General features: G+C 33.3%; 2 protein-coding genes across 2 annotated transcripts; one reads left to right on the top strand and one right to left on the bottom strand.

Moving 5' to 3' along the window:
- The first annotated feature begins 4665 nt into the window (after positions 1-4665).
- LOC123219344 lies at positions 4666-5238 on the top strand. Its single transcript, XM_044641286.1, has one exon. The coding sequence runs from the start codon at positions 4666-4668 to the stop codon at positions 5236-5238; it is 573 nt and encodes a 190-aa protein (XP_044497221.1).
- Positions 5239-5363: 125 nt separating this feature from the next.
- Positions 5364-13521, bottom strand: LOC123222641 (ATP-dependent RNA helicase DEAH11, chloroplastic-like). The gene is made up of 3 exons (XM_044645518.1): positions 12576-13521; positions 8519-11648; positions 5364-6700 (listed from the first exon to the last, which is right to left on the bottom strand). Exons 1-3 carry the CDS (start codon positions 13395-13397, stop codon positions 5493-5495), a joined length of 5160 nt encoding a protein of 1719 aa, XP_044501453.1. The 5' UTR covers positions 13398-13521; the 3' UTR covers positions 5364-5492.
- Between the last annotated feature and the right edge of the window lie 280 nt (positions 13522-13801).

The raw sequence follows: 13801 nt of genomic DNA, 5'->3' as shown, positions 1-13801 counted from the left end.
AATATGAGTCACTTGACTAGTGACATGAATATCCAAGATTTTTATAATTAAAATCCATCATATATAAGTATTTTAGAGTTATAAATATTATTTTGTATTTTATTATCATGTTCTTTTTCTTTTCAATATTTCATGTACGCTATGACTAACATAATTTTTAAATGAAAGAATATGGACTCCAAAATTGAAGCGTTAATTTCAAAAGCTGATGATGGAGACATGTGTTTGATGAATATTGCAACAATACATATAATTATCAAAGAAAAGAAATTTTTCTTAACTTCAACACCGATTAAAGTTAAAGTAAATACTATATTAGGATTAATAAATCTTATTAAAGGCTTTGAAAAAGCCACAATTTTGTTAAAAAATAAGACCAAATTAAACATTAATAATACATTAAATTAAAGTATATCTAGAATAAATATACTTAGTTTTAAAGATATAAGAAATAATGGTTATCACATTGAAATTATTAGTGAAAATGGTACAGAATTTATCTGTACCAATGGTAATACCTCCAAAAGAAGGCTTATATTAGAAAAATTATTTGTTTTATCATTTAAATTGTATTATACAATCATAAAAGCAATTGAAATATTCGCAATATCAAACTAAAAGTTTTTTTATCCAAAAGTTTTTATGTTTTATGCTTTGGCAGTTTGGTTATGGGTGAGAGTTTGAGTTTTTCATCTTCCGTGGGTATAGATTTGAGATTGGACTAAAATTTGGATGAAAAATAGTTCTTTTCCCTCATAAAAACTATAAAATCCACTCAAAATAAACAAAACGTATCCAAAATAAGTAAAACTGGTCCATACTTAAATCACCAAATTCAAATAACCAAACATTGAATAACAAAATTCAAAAAAAAAATATTCATCTCTTTGCATTTATATCTTCATGACAATCTACTATTTTGATCTTGTAGTATCCCAAAGTTGCGTTTCACATCTCCATTAAACTATTGCTCGTCATTTGACTGTAGCCCTCTTGTTACTTCATTGTGATCTTCATGATGTTCAACATTTTTTTATCTTGCAATGTCATAGCTCCCTCTACCACCTTTCCGGTAACATTTTGTACAACAAATTAATTCTGATTGTGTATTTCTTATTCTAAGTATGATTTATTTATTATTTTATGGGTTTGTTGAAAATAAACTTGAAGAAAGAATATAATTTGAGGTTTTTATAAGTTATAAATATTTATAACAACACACAAAATTATTCATCATTATCATATAAAATATTCATACCAATATACCAAAATGATTATTTCAGTATTTTTGACAAAATCAAATTCTTATTTAAAATTTGACAAAATCAAATTTTATATCAAAAGATTTGTAACTTTAATTCAATATGAATTAAAATTATATTAAAAAATTTTAATTTTAACTCAATCTTTTAATATTCGAGTTAAACCGATCCAACTCAAATTAATTCGAAATTATCAATTATTTTCACTTTTTAAATTTTTTATCATATTAATTTATTCACTAAATTATCTTAACCTATTATTAATAAAACACACAATATAACATTTTATTTTTTTATAAATGATTTAAAAATTACATACTAAAACTTTTTAAATAGGTTAAAATTTCACTAATTAAATCACATTCTTTTTACTTAATAATAAAATAAAACATTTAAATAAAAATAAAAATAATATAAGTATTACAATTATATAAAGATGCAACTATATACATTTTATAAAGATTTTAACTGTTATTGATATTATCTTTCAATATTTATATAATTTATCAATAAAACTATGCATATATATTTTTAGTATACAGATGATATGTCATCATGTGATTGGATAATTTTAAATTAAATATAAAGTAACATCAATCACATGATGACACATACACATTATTTATATACTCAAATTATGTGTCAAAAGTATATACATATAATATTACTCGTAATTTATTCATAACAAATTCTATTAAAGTAATATTTTTCTAAAATATTTGTGTTAACTTGTGTTGTATCGAATTACTTTTGTGTGAATTCTAATTATATCTGATTTAAGTATCCTATTAGGTTGACATAAAATAAATTTTATGTCAGAAAAATTTAATTCTACCCTGATTTTTTTTATATCGTGTCTTATTAGAATAACGGCATGTTAAAAATTATCATTTATAGTCTCTGATACGCAATTTGACCACTTAAACCATTAAAATTTTACTAACTAAAAATTAAATGGAAAAGACATTAAAATTTTAAAAAATAAACTTTGAAATTCATATGAAAAAAAAAAAAAGGAGAGCTTTATATTAAAATTGGAGGCTTTTAATGGACACCCTTGAAGTAATTCTCATAAGAGTAGACTAGACAACATAATAATAATTGCTATTTTTTTTTTCAATTTTTCAACTATCTTACCAAATATCAAACTTTAATGTTTTTAAATTATTTAATATATTAATCATCCTACCTCAGATTTTCGTACAGAATAACTTTTTACAGTAGAAAGAAACTTCCAGCCTGTCTCTTTCTTTGGGTTAACCATTTTTAATATGATTTATTAATTTAATATGATAGGATATAAAAATATTAAAATAAAATTGAGTATTTTTATACTAAATATATTTTAGATCAATTTGATACGAGTTAAAATTAAATTGGATAATGTTAGAATTCCTACAAAAGTTACTCAATATGAGCTGAATCAATTCGAATATTTTAAAAAAAATTTACTTTAATAAAATTTGTTAAAGATAAATTATAGATATGATAAAAGACAATATCAACAACAATTGAATTTTTTTTTAGGTCATATATAATTGTATATTTATATACTTATAATTATTCATATTATTATTTATTTTTATGTTAATATTTTATTTTATTATTAAATAATAAGAATTTGATTCAATTACTCAGATTATAGATGTGTTTTAAATGTCTTACTCATATTATAATTATATGTTGTATCTTTATAGTAAAAATTTAAAACCTTTGCAGATTGTATATAATTGTGTCTTTGTATAATTATAATTATTCATATTATTTTTATTTTTATTTAAATATTTTTTATTATTAAATAGTAAGAATTCGATTTGATTAGTCATATTATTGATGTGTTTTAAAGTTTTAGTATGTAACATTGACGTGTTTTAAACCATTTGTTAATAACACAAAATGTTATATTGTGTGTTTTATTAATTGTAGATTTGGGTAACTTGGTGAAGAAATTAACATGATAAATTTTGAAGAGTGAAAACAATAAACAAAATATTATATTGTGTGTTTTTTTAATAGTAAGTTAAGGTAATTTGGTGAAAAAATTAAAACAATAAATATATTTTGAAAAGTGAAATTAATAAATAATTTCAGATCAATTTAAATCCAGTTAGGTCAACTTGTATATTAAAAAGTTAGGTTAAGGTTAAAAAATTTTGATACAATTTTAATTCGGGTCACATTAGAATTAAAGACTCTTAACACAAAATTGTTAGATCTACTTTCAAACGAAAAACTCTTTTAAATCAATCTAAAATGTTGTCTTATTTTTTTTTTTAAAATAAACAAATATATTAATAAACAAAAAAATCACAAGTCTCACAAAGAAGGCCGGAGAGTAGCCTCAGCGTAACTTACCCAATTAAAGGTCAACACAAACAAGATACAATCGGATAAGGTTTGTAAAGAATCAAACCTAAGTCATCTTCTCTTAAAGGACTATCACAATTTATTAGAGATGACAATAGAGAGAGGCGGAGAGAGGATTAATATCTTTGTCTTTATCCCCAGGATATCAATCTTAGTCACCATTACAAAGATGACAAGAATTCTTCGTCCTCTCTCTATACCGCGAAAAAAGATCTTCTCTTCATATCCTCTAAATATAACATAAATATGTTAAATAACAAAATTAAGTAAAATTAAAGTCATCTTACTATTTTAAATATCACAAATATCATATATTAACTATTTTAATATGCATAAAAAAAACATAAATGAATTTTAAAAACATAAATAATCTAAAACTATCAAAATATGTTAATATTTTATATAAAAATATTAATATAAAAAGGTAAAAATAGAGATAAGGACAGGGGTGGGAAGGGGCGGGGATTAGATGCATATATTTTTTTCTTTGATTATAAGAATTTTTTTTATTCTGATCTATGTTTCTATCAGAAATCATCTTCTTGTTAGGGTCAGAGGATCAAAGAGTTTAAATTTAGATCAAAATTACCATCTCGCCAATTTATACGACAATCAAGTTTAGGAAAAGTATCCACCCTCGCTTGTGCACCCTATAATTTACACAAAAGGCATGAGGACTGTCCAACAAGAATTTGTTAAGTTTGTCTTGAAAGTTGAAACAATAAAAGCACTGGTTAAGTTTGCCTAAACACTCAAGAAACGAATTTCCTCAGCAAAAAGAGAAAGACTTTCTTCTCCATTATGACATTTTTACCATTTTAAATCTTACCCGATGCCTCCCATTTTATCGTTTTTTAATACGCAATCGTTGCTTGCGCCACTCTCTCTCTCTCTCTCAATCCAACAACTACTCCCAACTCACCAACTACCTTGTCTTCCACGCTTAAACTTAATTAACTTCTCTTATGTCAACTGTTTGATCAAAACTTTTGTTAACAATTCCACCCCTAGTACTTGATGCATGAACCCATCTCCCATGGCTAAGTGGCTATCAATATCTTCAAATAATCACAATGATATGGTGACGGCTCATTTGCCTTCTCAAAAATCTGGAACTGAATTCATGCAGAATTGTGATTTGCCGCCTCCGACCAAGGTTTTTTCTGGGTCGGATAAGATGGTGATATCTTCTATGAATAGGATATGTGGCATGGTGGACCGAGAAGAGGAAGACAGATATGATTTTGAGGCTTGCAGAAGTTGCGAAAGCGAAAAGCTGGAGATTTTGAAGGCGTTGAGATTGTCGCAGACGCGTGCGAGAGAAGCCGAGAAGAAAGCTGCAAGTTTTGCAGAAGAGAGAGACACTCTGTACAGTATTTTCTTGCAGGATTCATTGCGGATATTTGCTTACCGACAATGGGTGAGATTGCTTGAAGTTCAGGCTTCAAAGTTGCAGAAAACAGAGAGACATTCGTTGTGTTGTTGTGGCGCCAAAGAGGGAGATGATGATGGCAAAGATGGAGCTGGGGTGTCATTATTTATGGCTTTAGCATTTTGTTTAGGCATAGTTGGTGTTGGATTTGCAATTGGGTGCAAATATTTGTTCTGAATTTTGCTTTTGATTGTTTGTTAATCTTCGACAGAGTAATTATAAACATTTTTCAAAGACGAGACTCTATGGGGCAATTTGAAAAAAAAAAAGAAAGACATGTTTGTATATGCTATCAAACAAGCTTGTAGAAATTAAAACTCTCCACTAATTTTATCTATCTTATAAACACAAGCATGCAATTGATATTTACAATGACTAGATGAGTAAATATAAACATAGATTACACAATATAATGAGGGGTGAGTTTAATTTCATAAGTTGTGAATGGTCCTCAGGTGGCCATAGCAGTCAGCAGCAGTAGAATAGTAATCTAAACACACCCAGCAAACATGTTTCCCACACTTGCACTCCATATGGTTACAGCCGTCAACCTTTTCAATCGTGTATCCACAAACAGGGCAAGTCTTCACATTTTCTTTCCCTTGGCACCACTCCTTCAGTGATACATCTGGATCTTCCTTAAATTCTATGTACTTTTCACATGATAGGAATGGATGGTGCTCCAACTGACATTTGGTGCAAGTCTCAGCGAAACACACTCCACAGAAGAATGGCTCCCCTTCTGTTTCTGGATCTGCAACTCGATATATCGAGGGGCAATCAGGAGACGGACAAAACCTGTAAGTACCCCCACTTGATGCCACATATGCCCGCAATGAAGCTCTGAACAGCTCCTCCAACTTCTCACCAGACAAGAGACGCCTTATATCAACGAGTAGAATAGGAGTCTTACAACACTCACGAGTACAGCAAATTGGAAAACTATCCAAGTTTTTTATTGCCGAGTCACACTGCTCCAACAGGCATGAACGACAAAATATATGCCCACAACCTTCAAGCTTGTAACTTTCCTCAACCTCACATAAGCAAATGGGGCAGGCATATTCATTGTCAACTCTCACAGCTGTGCCATCACTCTTCTGGGCAATCTCATAAACTAGCTCCTCCACTTTCTGCTTCAACTCGTTGTCACCCTGCATGATAATGACCTGGCAGCGGCTGTTAAGAGTAAACTCTGCCTCTGGAAGCCTCTCTTTGAGACCATGAAGGTCTGGCCCAAACTTCTTAACAACTCTTTTCATCAGGTCAGGAGGAAGAACTTCACCTTGGAGATGAATTTCCAGTTGCTTGCTTTCATGGAAAGCCAAAAGGGATCGAATCAATTTCTGCTCAGCAATAGCAATATTCTCTGAATAACCGAAGATCCTTACATTAAGGTTATGTCTATCAAAGATAATGCAAGTTTTTGTCTCTTGCTGAAGTGACTTCATCAGAATGATGCCCTCTCTTGAGAACAGATGCTGTAAAATGGATGGTGTAAGATCTGCATGATTTATGGTCTTCCCTCTCATAAGCTCTTCTATAGGCCGTCTTATATCTGTGACAGTTTTAGTGGCATTGGCAGATATTCTCACTCGATAGGAACCATTATCATTTCTATCTAATCGGCATTCTGCGCCTGCAAATAGAAAAGTTCAACCGTCATCTCTCTATATTTCAGAAACATTAATGGAATTCCATCAAGTGAAGTTGCTTAAATATGCATAAAATCAAAATGATGGCAATTGAACAACCATGTAACAGTCAGCCAATAAGTCTGTTCATAGGAATTAACCAAAACATGAATCTCAAATTGAAGCCCTAACAAAAACCTTCAAAAACTAAACTCGTAAAGAGGGCAAACAGTAATAGTACCATACAGCACTTGATCAGATAGAAGAATTTCCCTGAACCATCAAGCTAATATTGAACAAAAATGGACTAGAAAAATGTTAGAAAAGGATTCCAGCCTATCCAGTAACATGATCTTCAGTCTACACAAAATTTGAACATCCCCAGCAACTCAAAAGTAGGGCAATCGGGGATCAATGATGATAACTTACAAGTTCCCATGAAGTTACCCAGTTATCCAACATTACTGTATAAGTTCGTATGAACCACCATGGACTCAAAATGCTATGACAACACAGACTTACCTATTCCCAAGTCCAACTACAAAGTCCTCTATTGTGTTGATGACGTTGGAATCTTTACCCAAAAATTTTAAGAGGATAGCTAACTTTTTTCTTTTTTATTTTGTAAGAGACTAAAATAGTACATAAAGATAAAATATCATCATAAGGGGACGGAAATTAGCAGAGAGTAACAGATATCTTAAACTACCTCATCTATTTATGGCAAATGTATATATAAAGGGAATGTAAGGTAATATGAATACATATTTTTGAACTTTTGCATTTCTTAAAAGGCTCAAGAACATGACTGTCTAAGAAAGCAGAAGATTTTTTACATTCCAGTCACTGGTGCAAGAGATGTCTAGGGGAAGTATGAATCATGTAGAATCATTCATTAAGATATGATCAATCATGATATTATAATATCAATAAAATATATTAATAATATAACTTCTGAGTTAAATATAACATGTATATTTTGAGTGTAACATGCAAAAAAATTTAGGGACTAGGAGACCCATGCTTACCATTGGCCTACTAATCCCAGTCTTTTGGAACAGTATGAAGAGAATAAAACTAAATATAATTCAGTCCCAGTCTCCTAAACAACAGTCCAAAGACTATAATCATGTGTAGTCCTATCCCATCCAATAGTCGTAGCCTAAGGGTTCTGGAGGTAAAAGTTTTCAAAATTTAAACTAATAAACCAAAAGAGAGAAAACTTGACTCAAATACAGGGGAATTAGATAACAATACAATTACACCGATTGAATTAACTCATGAGACAAATTTAAACTCAAAACAATCACTTTCTAGATAACTATATGATCTATGCAGTGCTTGTTTGTGCACGGTAAAATCTCAACAAAAGAAAGATTTTGTTAATTCTTGGCTTGAAGTTTATACAATAACCAGTTACTAGTCATTATTCTTCATAAAAACACTTGTTATTGAATTTCTTATCCAAGAATCACTTCCCCAACTTAATTATCAATTGATTTATTTTAATAGTCCAAAATCATACATAAAATTTTATGCTTTACTCTCATAATTAGATATATATATATATATATATTTCATAATTTCTTTTAAATAGTTTGTTGTCAGCCAAGGTGTGCATGTTACATTATACAAATAAAAACTTGCCCTCTCCACCTCCCCAAAATAAAATCCTAGCTCTGCCGCTAAGTCCAGCAGAATGAAAAAATTTGAGGAAAAATGTAATATTTAAAGAAAAATGATAAACAAATACAACATATTACAGACATCTAGTCATATGTGGGTGAGTGTGTAACTGGACCTATAAAAACAAGTAAAAGCACCTTTTTTGGGGGCTGAAATCAGAGAATGCAGCTGCTCCTTGATTACAGAATAAACCGATGCAGGGCAGGATAAGGAGGTATGAAACAACTGCTGGCACTTTATTTTCTGCCATGTAAGGCATCCCGGCAATGTTTTGCCTTCCAGTTGCTGCAAAGCTCTTGCTGCTTCCAAATGTAATCTTCCATCGAAAGTGATAAGAGCTCTGATGTAAGCATCCTTTGATTCAGGCTCAAAAACCTGGACTTGAACACAGTTACTTTGAGGATTTCTTTTAGGCATAAACTGAGATATCTCTCTTAGTAGTGCTTCTTCGAGAGCATCACATGGTGGACATTCTACAGAAGCTCCTCTCACCAGGAAAAAATCAAGAAATCTCCTTGCAGTAACTTTCCTCAATTCATCTAAAACTTCATCTTCAGAAAGTTCTTTATTAAGTCCACTTATCACAACAGAATCCATACGCTCTGTGCTTGCTTCAGATTGAATAAACCTTCCTCCAATTTCCCGATTAGCAAGATCTTTAATAAAAAATTTAACTTCATGAAAGTTGCATTTAGCAATTGCAATGCCCTTACTATACCTACGAGGCCAAGAAACTCTGGCCCTGACAGCAGGGAATGAATAAGTTTTATCAACTCCAAAAGTTGTCCATGTTGGTAGTACCTTCAGCAGAGAACCACAGAATTCAACTTCATTCAGCTCTGCAGCTTTTCTAGCAGCATCAGGGGTAAGAAATGTTACCCTTCCCCACTTTCCATTTTCATCACTCTCTTGCCCACCGCCCGCAAACTTGCGGATAGCACAGATACAACCAGAGGAATTTTTCTCAAGGAACATCAGAAGCTCCTTATCATCCAGGATATTTACATTTGAATGAAATACTTCAACAGTTAAAAATCTCTTTTCAAGTTCTAAATGTTTGATTTCAGCACCAGCTCCAAACAATGCCACAGATGGTGAGACACCAGCTCCATGATATAAGAACTTCTCTGCACATTCATTATGCAACCATCTTTTTTCATAGGCTAACAGATCATTTACATGGTCAACAACTTTATCCATGTCATGTGAAGAGGCAAATACAAGAATCTGATTCTGATCAACATTGACTTCAATACCAATTCTTTTATCCATATAGTAAGTCTGAAGACGTGATACAAGGGAATGAACATTATTGCTAGACTTCCCACAAAACTTCTTGAGGAGGATACTTCCAAAACCAGTTATCACAGTGACTTGCAACTTATGCTTTTCCATCTTAGATACATCAAACAAAGGAACAGAACAGAGGGTAGACAAACCTTCAACATCAAAGGCAGTAACACAAACCAAATATTGATTAGTTACTGAAAGAAGTTCACCAAAAACAACCCAATTTGGCTTCTGACCAAATATTAACAATGAACTTGATGGATGAATCTGAACATATTTTCCGGTCAATGCCACTTCATATCCAAGTTTATCATACCCAGAGTACATAGCCACATTTTCGGAGAGGGCAGAGAGTATAATCTTTTTCAATGATTTATCATGCTCAGTAAATTTTTGAGGATCCCAGTGCCAGTCACTCGGAATAATATAATTAAGTTCCCTTCTTAAGCAAATCTCCAACTCCTTGACTGTTTCCTCACATCTCCGCATGGATTTGGCATTAATGCTGTTTTCCCAGCACCATTTATTTCTCTCCTCTTTTGGGAGAGACTCCCATTCCTTGTATACAGAGAGCAATGTAAAGAGGTCACCATTTTGATGACAAAATTGCACTTTAAGGCAATCAGCCTTTAGCTTATCATCATCATTACCCACTCTACAAAATATGCTACTGGCATTTGCCATTACAGCAGCAAGAACAACACCTTCCCGGCCCAAGCGATTATCAAAGCAACTGACTACCAATTTACCAAGTCGAGGTTCAATGCCCAATTTCACCATGGATACACCATCCTTTGTTAATTCATACACATTATTGTTCAGCTTAATAGCTCCTAATTGAACAAGATTCCTAATTGCCATTTCAATGGCTTTGGGAGTGGGTGAATCCACAAAATCAAAACTCTCTACATCTTTTACTCCTAATGCAAGTATCCTCAGAACAGCAACACCAAGATGAACTCTGCAGATCTCAGGCTCCTGATTGGAAGGCATTGATTCAAAAGTCCACTTGCTATATAGTCGGTAACATCTTCCCGGTTCCGTTCTTCCAGCACGACCAGCTCGCTGATTAGCAGAACTCTGGCTAATACAGCGAACTTCAAGAACGTTCATGCCAGTGCCAGGTTCAAAACGACTCTCTTTAACCACACCAGAATCAATCACATACTTGACCCCAGGAATTGTTAATGATGTTTCTGCAACATTTGTAGCAAATATAACTTTTCGTTTCCCAGGGTAGTTCTGGAAAACATGAATCTGCTCTTCAAAAGAAAGCTTACCATGCAAAGGTAAACCAACAGCTGAAGGAGAATTAAACTTCTCACAAGCCCATTCTACTTCCATTTTAGAAGTTAGGAAGGCAAGAATTGTTCCTTCTTTCTCTGTTCTATGAACCTCTGTAGCCATCCTCACAACATCAGAAACATACGATGCGACAATTCCAGAACCCGACGTTCCCTCTGTAGTACAAGGGACGTATCTGACATCCACTGGAAAATTTCTACCCATCACATGAGAGATCCCACAATTACAGAAGTAATCTGAGAGCTGGTTTGCATCTGCTGTTGCAGACATTATCACAAGCCTTAGGTCAGACCTCCAGCCAAGTAAACCTTTAATTAATGCCAAAAGGAGATCAGTGTTCAAGCTTCTTTCATGAGCCTCGTCAATAATGATGCATGAAATCCCAGATAAATTTCTATCATTCATATAGTGCTGCAGTAAACAGTGGTCTGTCATATAAATTACCTTTGAATCAAATTGCTGCGCAGATGAAAAAGTGGGATAACATATGACTGAATCATTCCCATAACACCCATTACTTTCTTCTCTGACCCTATGTGCTAATGAAACAGCAGCAATCTTCCGAGGCTGAGTACAAACAATGGACCGATCAGCACCTACTCCTGAATCAGCAAGGAACTGAACCAGTTGTGTACTCTTTCCAGAACCAGTCTCTCCAATCAAAACCATTATCTGTACAGAAAACATTCAGAAGAAAGATTAAGAAGCACAAAGAGAAAAAAAGTCCAGATGCATGTTTATATTGGAGAATCGATTTGTTCTCAAATTACTATGGTGAAAAGATGATCAACTGACCAAATATCACAAAAAACACTACCTTACTGATAGGCATGTAAGATTCATGATAAAAGAAACAATACGAAACACAGACAGATAAACAGGTTGAATAGCATGTAAATGGAAATGTAAGGAGCAAACAGGGTGGAGTTGAGGGGCACTCAATTTCGTATGAGTGCCCATATGTGGAGGAAAGCTACGCAGAGATTCCCTTATATTCACAAAAGACAGTATGCAGTAAATTCTGAACCACCACCTGTTGACAGATGTACCAATATCTGATTTGCATGGTTTAAGGTTTATAATAGCATTTTGCTTTGTTTTTGAATGAATCTATGCAGAAAAAAAAAATGCATTTTCAGATGATCTTGTGCCTACTTGTGCAACATTGCACAAGCCCGATAACTGCAACGTTGCATGGAGACAACAACTTGTGCCCATTCCTGCAGGCATGAATAGCACACAAAAGGGGATTCACGCAACTTTCTAGAAACAAATGTGCAAGAATGGAGGACAAACAGGGTTCTTGTGACTTTCCAATTGTTCATGTGCACAAATACTGCACAAAACCCCATTGTCATAAAAATAGTTCACAGCCTATTCTCCACACAACAGGGTCAATAGTAATTGAACCAAAACTCAAGAAGATGAATAAAATCTATTTTTTTAATCATTTTTCCTTGTTATATTCACTTCCGAAACTTAGCACTAATAGCCAAATTAACAGTTATAGCAAACACACCAGACACAAACCAACCACTCATAACACAAGAACACCACTAACCACTCAACAAAAAAGATAACGTAAAATAAATAAAATACCTGTTTATTATATATTCTCCTCAAAAGCTCCTGCCTGTGAGCATAAATAGGCAGCCCAACTTCAAGCCTTTTACACTCCCTAAATATTAAAGCTTGAATCTTCCCCCAATCAAATCGTTCATCCTCAAGTCTAAACAACTCAAAACCGAAACCCACTTCACCACATTCATCCTCCACACTTTGACACCCAATACACTTCAACAGACATCTCATAGCATTCTTAAACTCCCTCACTCGTCTCACAATAACGTCCCTCTCTTGCAACAACACTTTCTTCTCCTCAATCAACTCATTAAACAAACTCAAACTCATCCGATTTCTACCATTCATCTTCGCCGAAATGGCGGCAATTTCATCCGATTTCTCATCCTTCTTCCTTTGCAACTTTTTCACCTTCTCCCCCTCCATCAAACGCTTGATATAACCAGAGAACAAAAGCTTCAACCTTTCCTCCAGCTCGTCATTGTCAGAAGGAACGATGACGTTCGCGACGAGTTGGGGAGTCAAGTTGTGGACCCCGTTGAGGCGGGAATCCCACAGACTCACCATGGCGTTTAGGGCGTCGACCCACTGGCAGAAGATGAAAGAGCATCTCGTAGGAGAAACGTCTGGGTTTTGTTGACATAAATTGAGCTTGGAAAGAATACTTTGGACGTGACGTCTGGAAAAATTGGACGGAAAAGGAAGGTGAATAACAAAGTTCGGAGTGGCGGCCGGAGGGGGTTGGGGACGGCCGGAAGTGGGCTGTAACTTGGGACGATAGTAGTACTTACAATTGGGCAATGGCTTGTAGGGATTGTTACGATGAAAAGATTTCTTCATGGCATAGAATCGAATTGACTTGGAAAGAGAGACTGAGAAAGTGAAGTAATAGTAGAGAGGGTATTTAGAAAATTGGGAGAGCTAAAAGTGTTTAATAGTGGCCGGGTGACTGATTCCTGTAATTTGATTAAATTATTTGTTGCCCATAAAGATTGAATAGTCGATCTATCATCTTTCCTACATTTTTGTCGTCTACTTTGTTAATGGAAATAAGTGTACCTATCGTTGCTTCCCAAAACCATTAATGAAAACAGATTTCTAATTGAAGGAATAAAAGTTAAACCTAAAAAAACAAAAGCTTTTGTGGTTCAAAAATGAAAAAATATGTAGCATTTAATGAACCGATAGAAACTCAAAAAAAAAAACATTCTAATTTGCAAAGAACAAACCTAAAAAGCATACAA

The sequence above is a fragment of the Mangifera indica genome, chromosome 1, assembly GCF_011075055.1.
Source record: "Mangifera indica cultivar Alphonso chromosome 1, CATAS_Mindica_2.1, whole genome shotgun sequence".
Taxonomy (NCBI): domain Eukaryota; kingdom Viridiplantae; phylum Streptophyta; class Magnoliopsida; order Sapindales; family Anacardiaceae; genus Mangifera; species Mangifera indica.
The sequence above is the reverse complement of the archived record's forward strand: the minus strand, read 5'-3'. Positions and strand labels throughout refer to the sequence as shown.